Source organism: Enhydra lutris, unplaced genomic scaffold, assembly GCF_002288905.1.
Source record: "Enhydra lutris kenyoni isolate GAN:26980312 unplaced genomic scaffold, ASM228890v2 scaffoldscaffold1, whole genome shotgun sequence".
NCBI lineage: Eukaryota > Metazoa > Chordata > Mammalia > Carnivora > Mustelidae > Enhydra > Enhydra lutris.
The window spans coordinates 50346326-50363633 of NW_019154085.1; the positions used below are offsets into that span (position 1 = coordinate 50346326).

At 36.5% G+C, this 17308-nt stretch overlaps 1 protein-coding gene across 1 annotated transcript in view; it reads right to left on the minus strand.

The window, feature by feature from the left end:
• Positions 1-549: 549 nt before the first annotated feature.
• Positions 550-17308, minus strand: part of LOC111161526 (ADP ribosylation factor like GTPase 5A) — a 25669-nt gene continuing 8910 nt past the window's right edge. The window contains exons 2-6 of the mRNA XM_022525290.1: positions 12897-12957; positions 12297-12444; positions 10465-10548; positions 4147-4298; positions 550-1256 (exon numbers count right to left, since the gene is read on the minus strand). Of these exons, the coding sequence (XP_022380998.1) occupies positions 1208-1256; positions 4147-4298; positions 10465-10548; positions 12297-12444; positions 12897-12957 (494 nt within the window). The 3' untranslated portion in view covers positions 550-1207. The remainder of the gene's footprint in view (positions 1257-4146; positions 4299-10464; positions 10549-12296; positions 12445-12896; positions 12958-17308) is intronic.

Genomic DNA, 17308 nt, shown 5'->3' on the forward strand with positions numbered 1-17308 from the left:
TATAATTGTCAATGCATTCATGTGGTGTTAGGAAGATAAAAGGAAACATGTAGAAACAAAAATCTCAAACTATCCTAATTCCTAAAATGAGAAATTTTCAAATTAAGAAATAATTTGTTGCTTAGAAAATAAGCTTTACTTTTCATCTCAAACTCACTTTAAATGCTTGACATATAATTCAATACTTAAGAAGACTATAGGTAAACTATTTGATTAATATTTATAGAGTGATACTTCTCTGGGCAGACATTTTACACAACAGCTTCCCATTAACGTTGGGAAAAAAAAAATCACTTGATAATTTTAATCACAATTAATGATTGACTGATTAATGGATTAACAATTTTCTCAGTAATTTAGATGGCATAGATCCAATAAAGGAACCAATCTGATAATTGCTCAATGTGTAATTCTGTCCATTCATAATATTAAGCCAAAAATTTGCAGATACTCCACTCAGCTGGATTACATGCTTTCATGTATATAATTTGATCAACAAAAAATAGGTACACACTGTTGAGCTTTCTCCTTTTCTTTCTTTTCTTTTTCTTAAGAGCAGCCCAATGATTTTGGGGGTTGGTTAGTACAATACAGAGAACACAGGGGGAAAGCACAAAATGGCACTTAACAGCGATGCCAGTACTCATCTCATTATGGTCATTAACTAAGGATATTATTACTTTTTGCGTTCTTTGTTTTTCTTTAGAACATAATCAAAGCCATAAACTTGAATTTGAGGTATATACACAATACACACAACCTTATGCAAAATACTTCTCATAATTAACATTACATTTTAAAGTACTGCAAACTGAGTATCTGTGATTTGTATTTTGACTTAATGGAACACGAAGAGAATACACATTCAACTAGGGAGGGTTATACTGATAATAAAGCTCTTAAAGTGAAAAATGTCTTCTTCTCCCTTTGTACTTACCACAGGCTACACAATGTCCTGAGAGGATTCATTATGAGAAAAATGGCAATCACAGCTTTAAAGACCTTGCTTTGGAAGGAACTAATGAGAAAGCAGATTGGAAAGTGAGACTTCATCTTTGTTTTCAAATAAGTGGTCTTAATTTTTCTTCTGATAGAAAAAGTTTAAATCAGTTTATTATAAATATATCTAAACCATTAATTTTTGCAGCTTTCAGGTAAAGTCCAGCACTTCGTTTATACAAAGTCTATGAGGAGAGGTCAGTAGAGATCATCTAATCTTAAGTCGTGACATCATCCATTCAAGTCCTTGGCATAATCTATGAAGAATATGAAATCATCTGATTAAATTCTCAACTAAAAAGCTAGGAACAACAAACTAAAAGGTATCATTTTTCATTTTCCTAAACAACAAAGATTAAGAAATCAGTAATATTCAATGCTGGTGTTATTGTGGTGAAGCCATACTCTCATACAGAGTAGTACATCCATGCTTTTCGGGTTTTGTCATGTCTCTAGGGCCTAGACCACTGCCTGAGAGATAAAAGGAACTCAATAATTATATAATGAATACCCACAGTAAGTAATTTGGCAATATGTATCAGAAATACTTAAAATATCAATACCTTTTTTCTACTTCTAGAAATATATTCTAAAAAACTCTAAGAAACAAGGAAAGGCTGATGTATAAGACTGTTCATCAAAGCATTTTTAATAGGTAAAAGTAAAATTTAAACACCCAGAAATAGAGAAAAAAATTAAATTATAGAACACTGATATCATGAAATATTAAAAACTTCCTTTCAAAGACAATTTTACAGTACAATAAAATGTTCATGATATAAATGAAATGAAAGTAGCAGGATGTTAAACCAAATATATAGTTGAGGTGGTAAAAGTATACATATAAGAATATGTATGTTACATCTATGTATTTTACAAATCTGAAGGGAATAAAATCTCTTAATCATTAATACCAGTTGCTAGTGAACAATTTGTAATTGAGAATAGCACAAAACATAAAGAGATTTCACTATGATAATAAAACTTAATGTTTAGAGAGAGGAAAATGTTGTACATATTAAAACAAAACAAAAGACTGTCACAAAATATTAACTATTCTCTATGAGGAGCTTTTATAGATATGATAAACTACACTACTATTTAATTTAAAAATACCAGAACTTAGATTATTGTGGCAGTATGAATCTAAAAATGTAAAAGAAGAAAAAAAAGAAGAAAAGACAATGAGGTAAAGAAATGGTTGTTTTGATGTTGGCTCATACTTTCCCTACTGTTACTAGATTCCTTACTTTTAAACTACTGATAGGAAATGGTGCAAAATAATAGGCAAATAAATTAAGTCCAACGTGTTAAATGAACAGCAGTTACCTAACAGCAAACTAGAAACTGTGCTAAGCACTTAATACCCATGATCTTAATCTTTACAATCCTGAAAGCAGAAGCCTTCCCATACTACAAGAGGGAATCCAGGCTTAAAAGACAGTTGCAAATGGCAGAAGTGGGAGTCAAAATGCCAACCAATACTAAAACCTAGAGCTTAGATCAAGGTGGCCAGACTGCAAAAGGGAAGTATTTTCTCCAAAACCAAACATTTCCACTTGATAACTACTGGAGAGGGAAGCCCACATAAATAAAAAATTACAAAGATATTAACATCATCCACTGATCTCCTCTTTTAAAAAATGCAACTGCCAGGGTTTGTATCTATCCCAACTAATGATCTATTTCCACGCAATTACTCCAAGTATTTAAGTCAAATCTTTTGCCATTCCTACATGATCTTTTTTGTTGTCTAATTTAGTATTAAAATCAGTGCTTTTGCTTAAAGGCCTTTGGTAGACAAATATAACATATAAAGATATACCTATATCAACATGTATCCAACTATTTGACAAAGATATGTAATGGATAAGGTATTTTTACCTAAATGAGTATGTGGACAATGGGTATTACCTGTGACCTTTTTTTTTTTAAACAACATATTTGCTTTTTTGAGGTTCTATGTTCTATCAAATGTCTGTAATCAGGTAACAGAGACTTCTATTTCACTAAGATTCAGCTTCATCTCCAATTTAATTCTTTTTTCTCCACTTTTAAATACATGTATGAGGGATTCTTCACAGAGGTCTTAAATTTGGGGTTGAGGTTCTTCTGATGTTAGGCAAGACCAGAAGCTTGGGGCAGAAACAGATGAGGTAGCTGAGGCGGGAGAAATTCTCCTCCTCAAGAACATGGTGAAGGTGAACTAATATCATAAGTTACTAAAGTTATCTAACTGTGCCCCAAGCTTCTGCTCTTTCCTATATCAAATTCAAGACCTCTAATTAGAATCTTCATCTCCAATTTAATTATTTTTCATTGCTTTTAAATACATAGATCCACCGTATTTTGGAAATACAACTACAACGAAAACCTTAACTTGCTCACCTCTTTTACAGCTTTTTATCCTATTTCTAACCTCCTTTATTCCCTCTCTTAATAGCCTTCTCTCCCTCCTCCTGATCCTTGACCTTATATTTGACAATATTGACAAACCACTTCTTTCTTGAAATCCTTTCATCTCTGGGCATTAGACTAGGGCAAAATTCTATTGTAGGCATCTACCTTTCTCTCCCAAACCAGGAACCTTCGTGCCAAACTCTCTCCAATTTCAGCCCCGCTCCCTTTTTTAAAGTGCAAAAACCCCCTCCTGACTACACTGTGGCAAAATGAGTATCCCCAAATTAGTCTCACACTTGAATCCTTTTCTAGTTCAGCTTCTTTATGGATAAAATGTAAATTAAAACCAATCAGTCCACAGGACTGTTACCACAACTAAATGATACACTGTATGGAAAGCACTCAAGGCACAGGGCTTTACAGTGTTAAGATCCACCACCAGTACCAGAACGGTTTTCTGACTTGTCCAGCTCTCCGTGACACACCTATTCCTCTGAATTCTGACAGCCATTCTGTCCTCTCTTTGTTCACATGGATTAGTTCAGTATGTTTACATGTATTACGTATACGTTTTATATTTTATTCTTTACAGAACCAAGCTAGAAACTCTCTAATTACAACTAAGGACTATGTGTCACATCTCTCCCTTACATTGTTTTATACATGGTAGCCTTAAATATTTATTCATTTAAAGAAGAAATACATGTTTCTAAACTAAATATGTTTTCCAAAAAGAAGACCTCTTACCCCTCGCCAGTAAGAGCACAGCATGCCTGGATATGCCACTGGTGATCTTTAATAGAAGTTAGTTTCAAAAACTGGGAGATTTCTGCTACAGTCATGCATTCTTTAACATCTTGTTTATTAGCAAAAATCAGCAATCCAGCTTTCCGTAGGTCCTACAGGAGCAAACAAAATTGTAAAGGCCAGTGCATTTTATTTATAGATTTTCCAACTTAATTAACTGAATACTTTTGGTCTTTTAACCTAGAATTCCACAACTAGTTGACATAAAAGCATCTCGTGGCTCTTATGCTGATAGATGGACAGTAAACTTAAAACTAAACTCACTTTAAATACACACTTCTGTATTTTTAAGGATTGACATATTTCTTACAGCCCTAAATTACATTTTTTTAATGATCCTAAGTGCTATAGTTAACAGTCATATCTTCAAATATGTATTTATCCCCTCCCTAACCCAAAACTAAGTTTCCATAGCTAAGAGCTACTTTTTTGCATGGCACTCAAGAGTTTTTCAAAATTCTACCTCAATCTTTTCTTTAGGTACCCACACCTAAAGCTAGTACCTTCCAGGTGCGTAGGAAACAAACTAATTCATTTTATACAGTATATGCCTGAGGGCCTTAGACTTTAATTCTCAGCTGGAAGGTACTATCCTAAACCCATCCTATTCTTCTGAGACCTTGGTCCTCTATCTTTATTCATGAAGATTTCTTAGATTTGAATATTCAATAGGGCCCTTTTGAATTGGCATTAAGTTTATCAAGTTTCCTAATTAGATAGTTTTAGCACTTCTAGGCTTTGCCTCTGAGGCAAATTCTTTAATTTTTCTGAATTTGTTCCTCATAACTAACGTTTATTATCTAATCTGAATAAGACACCCATTACATTAACCATTTTCCAAACAAAATCTCTTAAATCCTAGTAAGATGCCTGTAAGATTCCCATTTTACAGATGAGGAAAACTAAGACCCAGCAGTGAGTAACTCATACAAGGTCATATAGCTACTGAATAACAGAACCAGGTTTGAACTGAGATTTTCCCAGTGTAACTGCTGCCCCTCATTTATAATATAATCCTGAAACCACCACCTACCTCCTGGGGATGTGGTTTGGATGAATGAACTATTACATGAAAAACACTCCAGGTCAGTACCTGGCTTTGGGTAACAAACAGTCAGTTAAAGTTCAGTTACTGCCTGGAAAATGAGGGTCATCTTTACCAAAGTGACTGGTTTAATGTTTTACTCACAAAGCAGTCCAATGGTTATTCATCTCCTTTTACTCTATCCTACCCTTCCCGTTCCCATTTTTAACCCACTGAGCCACCTAGGCACTTCTCCTTTCCCATTTTTAAAGCCAGGGGCTTCCTTGATAATCTATTGAAAATTATGGACCTTTTTCTCATAAAAAGATACATATAAGATTTATATATGATGTTAAAGAGTGTTAAGAGATACCCTAAATTCCATTCATGGATCCTGAATTAAGAACCCATGATGGACACATTCAACTGGAAGATTAAACTTTCATAAAATTGTATACATACACACACACAGAGATACTGAGAAAACTAAAGTTTTAGTGCTGTGCTTGCAAGTTTTCTCAACTGTGTTGAATGACATCATTCTTCTTCGGGATTTTTATAGAATATTTTTATTTCAATCATGTGTATATGTGTTTAAAACAATAAAGTCTTTAGTATATACAAATTGACACTGCTCCGCATTATTTTACTCTGTGAGAACAGAGCTTCAAAAATTTGATTTTTTTTCTGATGTCAATAAAAATATAAGTAATAAATTTTTTATTTGGTTAAAAGGAATTATGCAAAATGTCTTATATAACAATCAAGATAGACTTTTAGTTACAGCGCCCTCTGCAGGATGGCAGCTATGCTACCACAGTTAATGACCGTTACCTGAAAAGCATGGTCAGAGGGGGATACTCTAGAATTTTAAGATTTTGTATTCAGTTTATTTCACCTCTGTTCAGTTCACCTGTCCACATAAAAGGTAAAAAGTTGAGGAGATGGGCTATAGCCAGTACATCTACTGTATTTCATTATCAAGGATCAAATACTTTTTCCTATCCTAACTGGAAAACAGAACACTTATCAATAGTTGATATGTGGCTGAATCACTGAGTAGGTGGACTTTCCATGGAATGGAATTCCTATCTTCCTATCTTCCCAGTTTCAGTATCTCTTGCTAGAGTATGCTGAAATCTTATATGGTCAGGACGGCTAATGCTGGCATGTTCAAAGAGCACATTTCTGACATTAGAAATACCTGGCACAAGTTAGAACACATTGTTTATGCTATTTTACTTGCATGTAATCTACACTAATCACTCCTGGTGATGAAATTTGGAGAAGCACCTAGACTGAAAATTGGAAAATATAAAAAATAAAGCTATTTATAGAAAGGTCTCAAAATAAAACCCATACTGTATCTAATTTTTCTAGATTTCACTGGCTTAATTTTTTAAATTTAGGGTTCTTGTTTTTAAAAAAAAAGCTATTTTCCTTATTTCTGAGTATTTAGGAAGAGACGAAAATCTTCTTTTACTTTTTATTGAATAACCTCAGGACCAATTATCCATCATTTTAACAACAGAAAAGATACACAATGGATTGTATGGTGAGCGCTGTGAAGTGTGTAACCCTGATGAGTCACAGACCTGTACCCTTGGGGCAATTAATACATTTTATGTTAATAAAAATTTAAAAAAAGAGAGATATACTAGTTAGGGCTGCTCATCAACTTGACTTAGTAAGAGATCAAAGTACAAGGGGAACAGTGGTGATTTTTATACATCAGCCAAACTTTGAAGAACTTTCTGCTACCTATTACAGATTATTGTTAAGAGTCTAAAAATATTTTTTCATTTAGTCAAGAAGATGAACAGCAGCACAAGCAAGACACATTTACTTAGCATCTTGCCATATGCAATTGTCAGTTTGTTTCTCAAAGCTTCATTTGTGAAGATAATTCCTAGAGGCTGAGTCACTCCAAATAAAACTTCATCTATACTTTTGTGTTTGGGACTATCTCAAAATTTATGAGCTTCAAAGTTTTGCATTTCATTTAAGATGAGGCTTTCAGGGGGAACCTGGGTGGGTTAAACGTCTGCCTTCAGCTCAGGTAATGATCCCAGGGTCCTGGAATGGGGCCCTGCATCGGGTTGCCTGCTCAGTGCGGAGTCTGCTTCTCCCTCTGCACCCCCTCCTGCCACACTTGTGCTCATGCTCTCTCTGATAAATAAATAAAATCTTTAAAAAAAGGAAGCATTCAGAAATATTTAAAATCATTTTATAGTTTCATATCCAGTAATACATGTAAAGCATTATTAGTGATGATAGTAAGATTTGTTGGTTACTACAGTATATATGAAACACCTGATTAAATCCATGTCAATATTTTTCACTCACATTCTCATTCTTTGATCCATCCATTTGCTCTTCCCAAACTGCCGATTTGGCTCTTCCTGACCCTAGCAGATGCCTTAATCTAGCTCCCAAATCTGTCCATAATTCCTTTCTTCTCTGGCAATCTCCCCATTCAGTCTCTCACTTTCCAACGAGGCCTTATTTCTTAACAAAGGGCCCGAATTATGAGAATGCTTAAATTCAAATCTTGGCTCATGGCTCTTAAAAATCAAGCCACTAATTTTCTGGGCCTCTGTGTACTAATCCATAAAAGATGGGTAACATCCATAACAGATGAAATTAAGTGACCAGCTCAAGTTAATACCCCCAGCTAGTAAAATTCAATAACTTTGTTTGAGTCCTACTACTGGGCTCTTTGATCCTGCTACATATTGGCAAATTAGAGTAAGAATCATAGGAGGAGGCTACCTGATTAAGGTAGTAAAAAAACAGCCAAAAGACAAATGCATTTGTGTCTTATTTTGCTTTTTCATAAGTCTCCATAAAACAATAATAACCCTTTGGTGTACACAACAATAACCCCTCTATGTAAAATACAAAGGGAAAATTAAAAAAAAAAAAAAAACAACCTTAGTTTTCTACCTATTTAATAGCTTTTTATTCAAAAAAAAAAAAAAAAATTTTAAAAGCTGAATAGGAACGTGTAATTTTAAAAAAAAAAAAAAAAAAAAAAAAATCCAAGGGGTTTAATACAGCGGCCAGAATCAATCCAAAATGGGACACTGCATCACGGCGGGCATGATCCCCGCACAGAAAACAGGAACTTCAGGGGCGCCTGGGTGGCTCAGTTGGTTATGATATCAACTCTTGATTTGGGATCAGGTCACAATCTCAGAATCACGAGATTAAGCCCACATCAGGCTCTAAGCTGACAGCTGGAACCTGCTTGGGCTTTCTCTTTCCCTCTCTCTCTGCCCTTCTCCCCTACTCACACACTCACTCTCTCCCTCTATTAAAAAAAAAAAAATTAATAAATAAATAAAATCTTAAAAAAAAAAAAGAAAGAAACGTCATTACAAAGATATCTAGTTTTTTTTTTTTCAAGTTTATTTATTTACTTGAGGGGGAGGCGGGACAGTGGGATAAAGAATCCTATGCACACTCCACACCAAGGGCAGAGCCCAACATGGGGCTCGATCTCACAACCCAAAGATCATAACCTGAGCAGAAACCAAGAGTCAGATGCTTAACTGAATGTGCCACCCAGGCACTCCAAAAAGATATCCCAGTTTTCTTAAGCTTTGTTACAATTCCATTAAAATTAAAAATTACATATATATCTAAATACTAATTTTTCTATTTCCACCTTGAGTTGAGAAAGTAACACCTGTAACGAAAGGCATACAAAAAAAAATCAATTGCTACCACAGTATGATTTTATAGTTAATATTATCAGTACCAACTATATTATTTAGTGTATTTAATTTTTAAATTATGCTACCAGTAATATTTCTCAAAGACTAAGAAAATGTGGCTAGTCAAATAGTTTTCTTTAGTCAAAGGGACAGTATCAGAGAAACCTAAGAGCAACAACATTTAAGTATTAGTCTGATAACTGAGTTACAATCAAGACTTCCTAAGTGCCCACGAGATTTTAAAATCTCAATTCCAGGGCACCTGGGTGACTCAGTCGGTTAAACATCTGCTTTCCGCTCAGGTCATGATCTTGGGATCCTGGGATCAAGCCCCATGTCAGCAGGGAGTCTGCTTCCCCTCTCCCATGCCCTCTACCGCTCCTTCCATCATGTGCACATGCTCTCTTCTCTTTCTCCCTCTCTCAAACAAATAAAGTATCTTAAAATCTCATTTTCTGGGACCCTGGGTGCTCAGTGGGTTAAGCATCTGCCTTTGGCTCAGGTCATGATCCCAGGGCTGGGATCTAGTTCTACATCGGGCTCCCTGCTCAGCGGGAAGCCAGCTTCTCCCTCTGCCTGCTGCTCCACCTGCTTGTGTGCATTCTCTCTCTCTGATAAATAAAATCTTTTTTTTAAAATTAATTTCCAGTGATAACCTTCTGTATAATTCATCTATATAAAATGCAAAATGCAATCCAATTTAGATCTTTTCATCCAGAAAAACTTCTAGACCAAATTAATCCAGGAAAGAAGAAATAAAATTCTACAATTGATTCCACAATCTTTCCGTTGTTTCCAGATACATGCTTTGGCAAGCGTCAAAATTATAAAGTAGGAATGGCCAGCAGGTAAGTAACTCTTTTTTTTTTTTTTTTAAAGATTTTATTTATTTATTTGACAGAGATCACAAGTAGGCAGAGAGGCAGGCCGGGGGGTGGGGGGTGGGGGAAGCAGGCTCCCCGCCGAGCAGAGAGCCCGATGCAGGGCTCGATCCCAAGACCCCGAGATCATGACCTGAGCCAAGGGCAGACGCTTAACCCTCTGAGCCACCCAGGCGCCCCAGTAAGTAACTCTTAAAAAATTTGAAGTAGGGGTGCCTAGCTGGCTGAGTTGGTAGAACATGTGATTGTTAATCTTGGGGTCATGTATATAAGCCCCATGTTGGGCACAGTACTTTAAAAATATTGTTTCAAAATTAAAGTTTATTTAAAAAATAAACAAATAAAAATTGGAGTAGTACTGTCATGACAAAGTAGAAAGAACAAAGGTGACAGAAATACTACACACAGGAGCACAACTGGCTGTGCTCAGTCGGAAGAGCGTGCAACTTTTGATCTTGGGGCTGTGAGTTCAAGCTCCACACAGGGTGTAGAGGTTACTTAAATAAGTAATTATGAAAGAAAGGAAGGAAGGGAGGGAGGGAGGGAGGGAGGGAAGAAAAGAAAAGAGAAAAAAGGAAAGAGAGAAGCACTCTCCTCCCAACACAACACACATGTAAGCCGGAATCCTACTTACCTCATGGGCTAACATTTTATAGAGTTCTTCTCTAGTTACAGAAATCCTTTCTCTGTCTGTACTGTCCACAACAACTATTACAAACTAAAATAATCACAAAAAAATTAGTGATTACATAATTTAATATTTATAAAATTTATAAAGTACTTATTTGATTTATAGACCACAAATATCAAGGAATTAGAATCTTATGGTATGGTATTACTGGAAAACCAGAGATACCTACTATACATTGTGAAGCCTAAAGGTTTGATCCATTTCTAATTCAAATATTATTTGCTAATTTTTAAGAGAAAATAAGAGAAAAGAGAATACGATGGTAACACTCTATTAGGGTTTTGTTAATAGTCTAACAAATATATAACACGTTTGCTTTCTAAATTAATATCCTGAATGGTAATGAGCCTACATCCATCTATGTGCACCCAAGTCAATACGAAAAAAATACATTATGATGCTAAATTTTAAATATTTCTACAGGTATTTATCAATATCAATTTGAAATGCTAAAAAAGGGCATGATATAGGAGTAATGTGACAGATCAATTTTTAAAAATCAACAGATTGGAAAGAATAAACCCGTATCTAAAACCCTGCTCTCTTCTTTATGTGAACGGCACCTGCTGCCTGCAAGCACAACTCTTTCCTGAACTGATGATGGGAACGCTGTCAGAAGATGCAATTAGACTCCTAATGGAGCCGGGCAGGACTGAGCCACACTGCACCTCTTCCTCCCCTCCACGAGCACCAAAAACCACAAGGGAAAAGGGAGCAGAAACAGTCATTTTATGTTGGCACAAGTGATGCCATCAAGTTAACTCTGACTGTTTAAAATTAACATGCACTATTTATTTTTCAGAGCTAGCTCTTCTTTTCCAGATAAACCACTGTTAATTTTCAGGGTCTTTTCTACTCTTCAGATTTCATTAACCATACGGCAGATGAGAACAGTTACCTTCCCTCTATTCTCACTTGATACTTACTGATATGTGGCTTTGTTAATATAAAACCAGCTCTATTCCAAGGCATTTTAATAAAATTTAATTTTTAAGATGTTGTCCTAAGTTTGATATCTGCAGCATTACACACAGAAGTACTAACCACATGTATCTTTCCTTTTCCAAAAAAACATGATCAAAGGCTTAGTGAAGTTTTAAGGGATCAACTCATTAAAGACACTTAATAGGTCTTAATGACATAATATTCATCTTAATATACATTTGGAGTTTTATTACCTTATAATCTGCACTATAAAAATAACTATCAGAGCCTTTCAATTTGTAAGATCAATATAGTAAAGCTCTCAAATGTCACAGATCTGAAATTTCCTCTTGGGAAATAACATATAAATAAAAACATATGATCACGTCTAAACTGCTTTATAACCAAAAAGAAAAAGAATTATTTCATGTGCAACTGTGCTGCATTAAGAAACATACGCAGTTAAAGTTTGGCCAGGATTCAATCCTCCAGTACCCTCTCATTTAACTAGGATTTTCTCTATGCCTACAAAAATAAGCAGTAAAAGAGAAGTGAAATGGAGAACTATGAGATGGTACTCACTGTAAAAACAACTACTTCAGATAAATTGTGGGATTAATATATAATCAGACTAACCAATCACCCCCTCATTCCAATTTTCCCTACAGAAGTTCAATGGCAGTAGGTATATAATAACCCTGAAACAGGGAATCAAAGATTCCACTATGTTTAAATTCAACTTTTATTACCATACTAGGATATTTCAAAAAGATTAACCTAAGAGTTCACACCTAGATGTTGTTTCCCAAGCATTCTGCTCCTAGAAGCTTTAGTACATTAAGAAACATTACCTCTGTGTTAGTATAGTAAGTGTTCCAAGAAGACCGAAGAGATTCTTGGCCACCAATATCCCACATCAGAAAACGTGTATTATTAATCACTATTTCTTCTACGTTACTTCCTATTGTGGGTGATGTATGTACAACTTCATTCATAGAACTGAGGGGAAAAAAAGTACAAATATATTACAATTAGCAAAGAGGCAAGAATGAGCATTTTTCAATCAAGGGATAAATGAGCATGAATTTTTCTTTTTTTATACCCAAATAGCCCTTTTCTGCTAACTCGTGAGTTAAGGGTTTAAAGAGAGATGGGACCAGGTAGTGAACTATCTTAAATACTCTAGATTCATTCCCAGAAACTACATAAACAGTATTTCTCTACTTTCCACAAGCAAAAAAAGTGAACATACTCAAAGGTCATATAAATTCCTAGTTCTCTTGAAACAGTTGCTTAAATCTGGCTCCTGGTTTATAGTCAAACTGCCTTCTTACAGAATTAATTTAGGTTCCACATAACTTTTTTATTGCTTTTATTAATCAAGTTATCACCCAGGCAGAAAAAATAACTGTGAACAATAAAATAAAAATTTTAAAGTAGTGAATACTTACAATTGGTAAAGGATGGTAGTTTTCCCTGCATTATCCAGCCCAACAATGATAACTTTGTGCTCTGAAATAAAGAAAACACCAGCTATTTATTAATCAAAAGCATAAAACTTTTAAACTTCCCATTTTATCCGTTCTTTCCAGTTATGTTATAGTTCAGTGCATGACACTTCTTACCATTCTGGAACTCAAAAGAATATCCTAGCAAGACCAGCAGAAGTGTGCCATTAATTTCACTGTCCTACGCTCTCATTCTACACAGAGAACTCTCACTTCTCTAGGAAGCCAGAAACACTGTATTCTTTCTAGTATATGGAAGTCTACTCTCACTAAAGTATCCCAAATGTAATCACAATTTACAAATGACTGAAAGTGTAAATGTTTCACACTAGACTACACCGTTTAAGTTCTAACTGTGAAATTTAGGCATCAACTCATATATGTTTATATGTGAGGTGGGATAAATGAGAAAGAAAAAAAAAAAGTCAGCCTTTAAATCTGGTAGCAGAAGGCCAGGTCCCATCACAGGTGATCAAAAACTATCTGAGTACATTTTAATATAGCTGTTCTAACATAACAACCAAATCTAAGGATGAAAGGTTATGGTGGCAGTGACTATCCTCCTCCTTGGCCTCTATGGCACCACTTTCTCTAAATTCTCTCCCTCCATCTCTTGGTATTTTTTTTTTCCTCACTGACTCCTCTTCCTTGGGTCTTTCTTCAAAAACATTTGTGGGGCGCCTGGGTGGCTCAGTGGGTTAAAGCCTCTGCCTTCAGCTCAGGTCATGATCCCAGGGTGCTGGGATCGAGCCCCACATCGGGCTCTCTGCTCAGCAAGGAACCTGCTTCCCCCTACCCTGCCTGCCTCTCTGCCTACATGTGATCTCTGTCTGTCAAATAAATACATAAAATCTTTAAAAAAAAAAAAAATTTGTTTCCCAGAGCTGTCTCCTTGCATTCTCTTCACATTTTAGCAAGGCATTCTCAGGACCCATCTATTTCCACTCTATCTAAACACTATTCCAAAGATAGCACTGTGTGGAAGAAGTTCATTTCCAAAGATGGCCTCTGGATATTCATGCCCCCGGTACAGTGTTCCCTCGCTCCTGACCCACTGTGAATGTGAGGGGTCCTGTGACTCATTTTTAACCAACAGAATATAACAGATGTGATGCTGCGTGACTTCCAAGTCTATATCATTACAAACCTTGCAGCTACAGCCTGGCTCTCTTGGACAACTTCCTCTGGAGTAAACCAGACACCATGTAACAAGTCCTACTATCCCCAAACCACTATATAGATGAGAAAGCCTACTAATTGTGTGGCCTGACTTTGTGGGGAGAGATCACCCCATGGTTGCCCCTAACTGTTGCAGCCTTTCCAGATGAGATGCCAGACACACAAAGAAGCCATCTTGGATATGCAGCCAGGTCAAGCTATAAATGACTCTAGTTCCGCTGCCAACGGCAACCAAATGAGAATTCCAAACTAGAACTTCCTAGCTGAGCTCAATTAAATGATAGAACCATATGGGATAATTAAAAATTACTGCTTTAAGTCACAACATTTAGGAGTGGTTTGTTACATAGCAGTGGTTAGCACAGCACTATGGAAAAGTATCTGTAATTACGCGACCTTGGGAAACTTACTTACTTCTCTAACCCTAAGTTTCCTCACTATAAAACAGGGACAACAGGGGCGCCTGGGTGGCTCAGTGGGTTGAAGCCTCTGCCTTCGGCTCGGGTCATGATCCCAGGGTCCTGGGATCGAGCCCCGCGTCGGGCTCTCTGCTCAATGGAGAGCCTGCTTCCCTTCCTCTCTCTCTCTCTGCCTGCCTCTCTGCCTACTTGTGATCTCGGTCTGTCAAATAAATATATAAATAAAATCTTTAAAAAAAAACAAAAAACAAAAAACAGGGACAACAATACCTATCTTTCTGTGTTGTATAATGATCAAGATAGCACATGTGCAGTGCCAACCACTAAGAAAGATGGTTCCTAATCCATGTTTTCAAATCTCTCCTCAACTCTAACCTACCTAGGGGACAGACACGGTGCCACTCAACATATCCAAAACCCAACATTCAAATCTTTTTTCTAATTCTATCATACCTAATTCATTTAATGGCATAACCACGAATTCAGCTGCCCCTGGAGTTTATCCAGTCTTTCCCTCAACCCCAACATCTAATCTGTCACCAAGTTCTATATACTCCCCCTCAAAAACATATCCTGAACCTTCTGACTGTGCTAGCCATAGTCCTCATTTCTTACTATAAAACCTTCCCTAGGGGCACCTGGGTGGCTCAGTGGGATAAAGCCTCTGCCTTCGGTTCAGGTCATAATCCCGGGGTCCTGGGATCGAGCCCCGAATCAGGTTCTCTGCTCCGCGGGAAGCCTGCTTCCTCCTCTCTCTCTCTGCCTGCCTCTCTGCCTACTTCTGATCTCTGTCAAATAAATAAATAAAATCTTAAAAAAAAAAAAAAAAACCACCTTCCCTAGGTGGACTGTCTCCAACCCACCTTTCTACTGTTGCTATTTGTTCTACGCTACAAAGCTGGTTAACACCACTTTACTTAAATGATAGCTCTGTGGGGGACGTGTGGGTGGTTCAGTAAATTCAAGTGTCTGACTCTTGATTTCAGCTCAGGTCAGGATCTCAGGGTCATGAGATTGAGCCCCCTGTGGAGCCTATCTCGTGCTTAAGATTCTCTCTCTCCCTCTGCCACATCCCCCAAATTGCATACGCCCTCTCTCCTTCTAATAAAAAATAAATGACAGTTCTCCATTCTGACAGGAAGACAAGGCACAGGTTCTCAGCCTAGTAAATATAAGACAGTCATAAATGAGCAGGCTTCAGCTTTATCTCTCACCACTTCTCACCACTACCAGCAGGTATCTAACCTGAAATTCAAGCCATTCTCCCCACATAAGCCACACATCATCTTCACAGCAAACATTTTTCTACCTCTACTCAGTTTTTCCCTGAGCTGGAGTTACCTTTTCTACTTCTCCTTCTAGGGAATTCCAATAATCTTTTAAATTTTGTTTTCCCCAAAAAATCACTTTCTCATGCTTTTCCACAATACCTTTAACATAGCACTTGTCATAATTATTTACACATACACTAATCTTCAAAGCTTAATGAGGCAGCCTTCAAGAGTATAGATCCCATGCTAATCATCTTTATAATCCAGTAACTACCACTTTTCCTGGTACAAGGTACTCAATAAATGTTGAATTCATTCATGTTCATCCTATAAAATAATGAGGATTATAAATATAAATAATAAATAAGTTTAGGGTTATAACATGTCACAGTAAGGATATCATTAGGAAAAGCCTTTTCAATCAGATGGTAGAGGTTTTCCAAATAGTTGTCATTTACCACGGAGGGGAATTCCTCCCATTATACAAAAATAGAAGATCAAGTAAATAGAAAATTTTAATACAGTCCATTTTATCCAATCACTCTTCTAAGAAAGGGCAAGCAGCTTACAACCAGCAGGGTTCTAAAGGACATAACCACATTTCCCTCATATAGGTACTTAAAAATAATTTTAAAGATGCAGGTCCTGGGGTGCCTGGGTGGCTAAGTGGGTTAAAACCTCTGCCTTTGGCTCAGGTCATGGACCCAGGGTCCTAGGGTCGAGCCCCGCATCAAACTCTCTGCTTGGCAGGGAGCCTGCTTCCCCCCCTCTCTCTGCCTGCCTCTCTGCCTACTTGTGATCTCTGTCAAATAAAATAAAATCTTTTTTAAAGATTTTTTAAATCTTTAAAAAAAATAAAAATAAAGCAGCCTCGCCTGACTTAAAAAAAAAATGCAGGTCCCACTATTTAATCTTTAGAGATGACTAGGGTAAAGGAACACAGAAAATGATCAAATACAAAGACGATACTTATTTTAAATAAAGGGTTAATAACATATAGAGGGCATGCTAAGGTAAGTTCAGTTGAATAACCTCCAAAAGGCCTCATCAGCTGACATTTCTCTGGTGAATTTGCCTCGTGTACGGTCCTTCATCTCCCAGGTCCACAAACTCAACCCTGCTACTTGGAGTAGATAGGACTCAGAGAAGGTAATTCACAGAGGTGACTAATATGTAAACAAGAACACCAAAATGAATAACATACAATGAGACCAAATGTTCACAACTACCTAACAAGTGCAGTTTAAGGAAAAGTAATAGAGTGGCTGAATTAAAATCAGACTACTTGGAGAACACAGAATCCCATCAAAGGCAGTATTTTAGAGGCTACGATGAGTAGATAAACCCACCTTCACATTAGGGCCATACTTGCATCAGGGCCAGACTACTGAAATCTTTATTTTTTTTTTTTTTTTTAAGATTTTATTTATTTATTTGACACACAGAGAGAGAGAGAGAGAGAGAGAGAGAGCACAAGCAGGCAGAG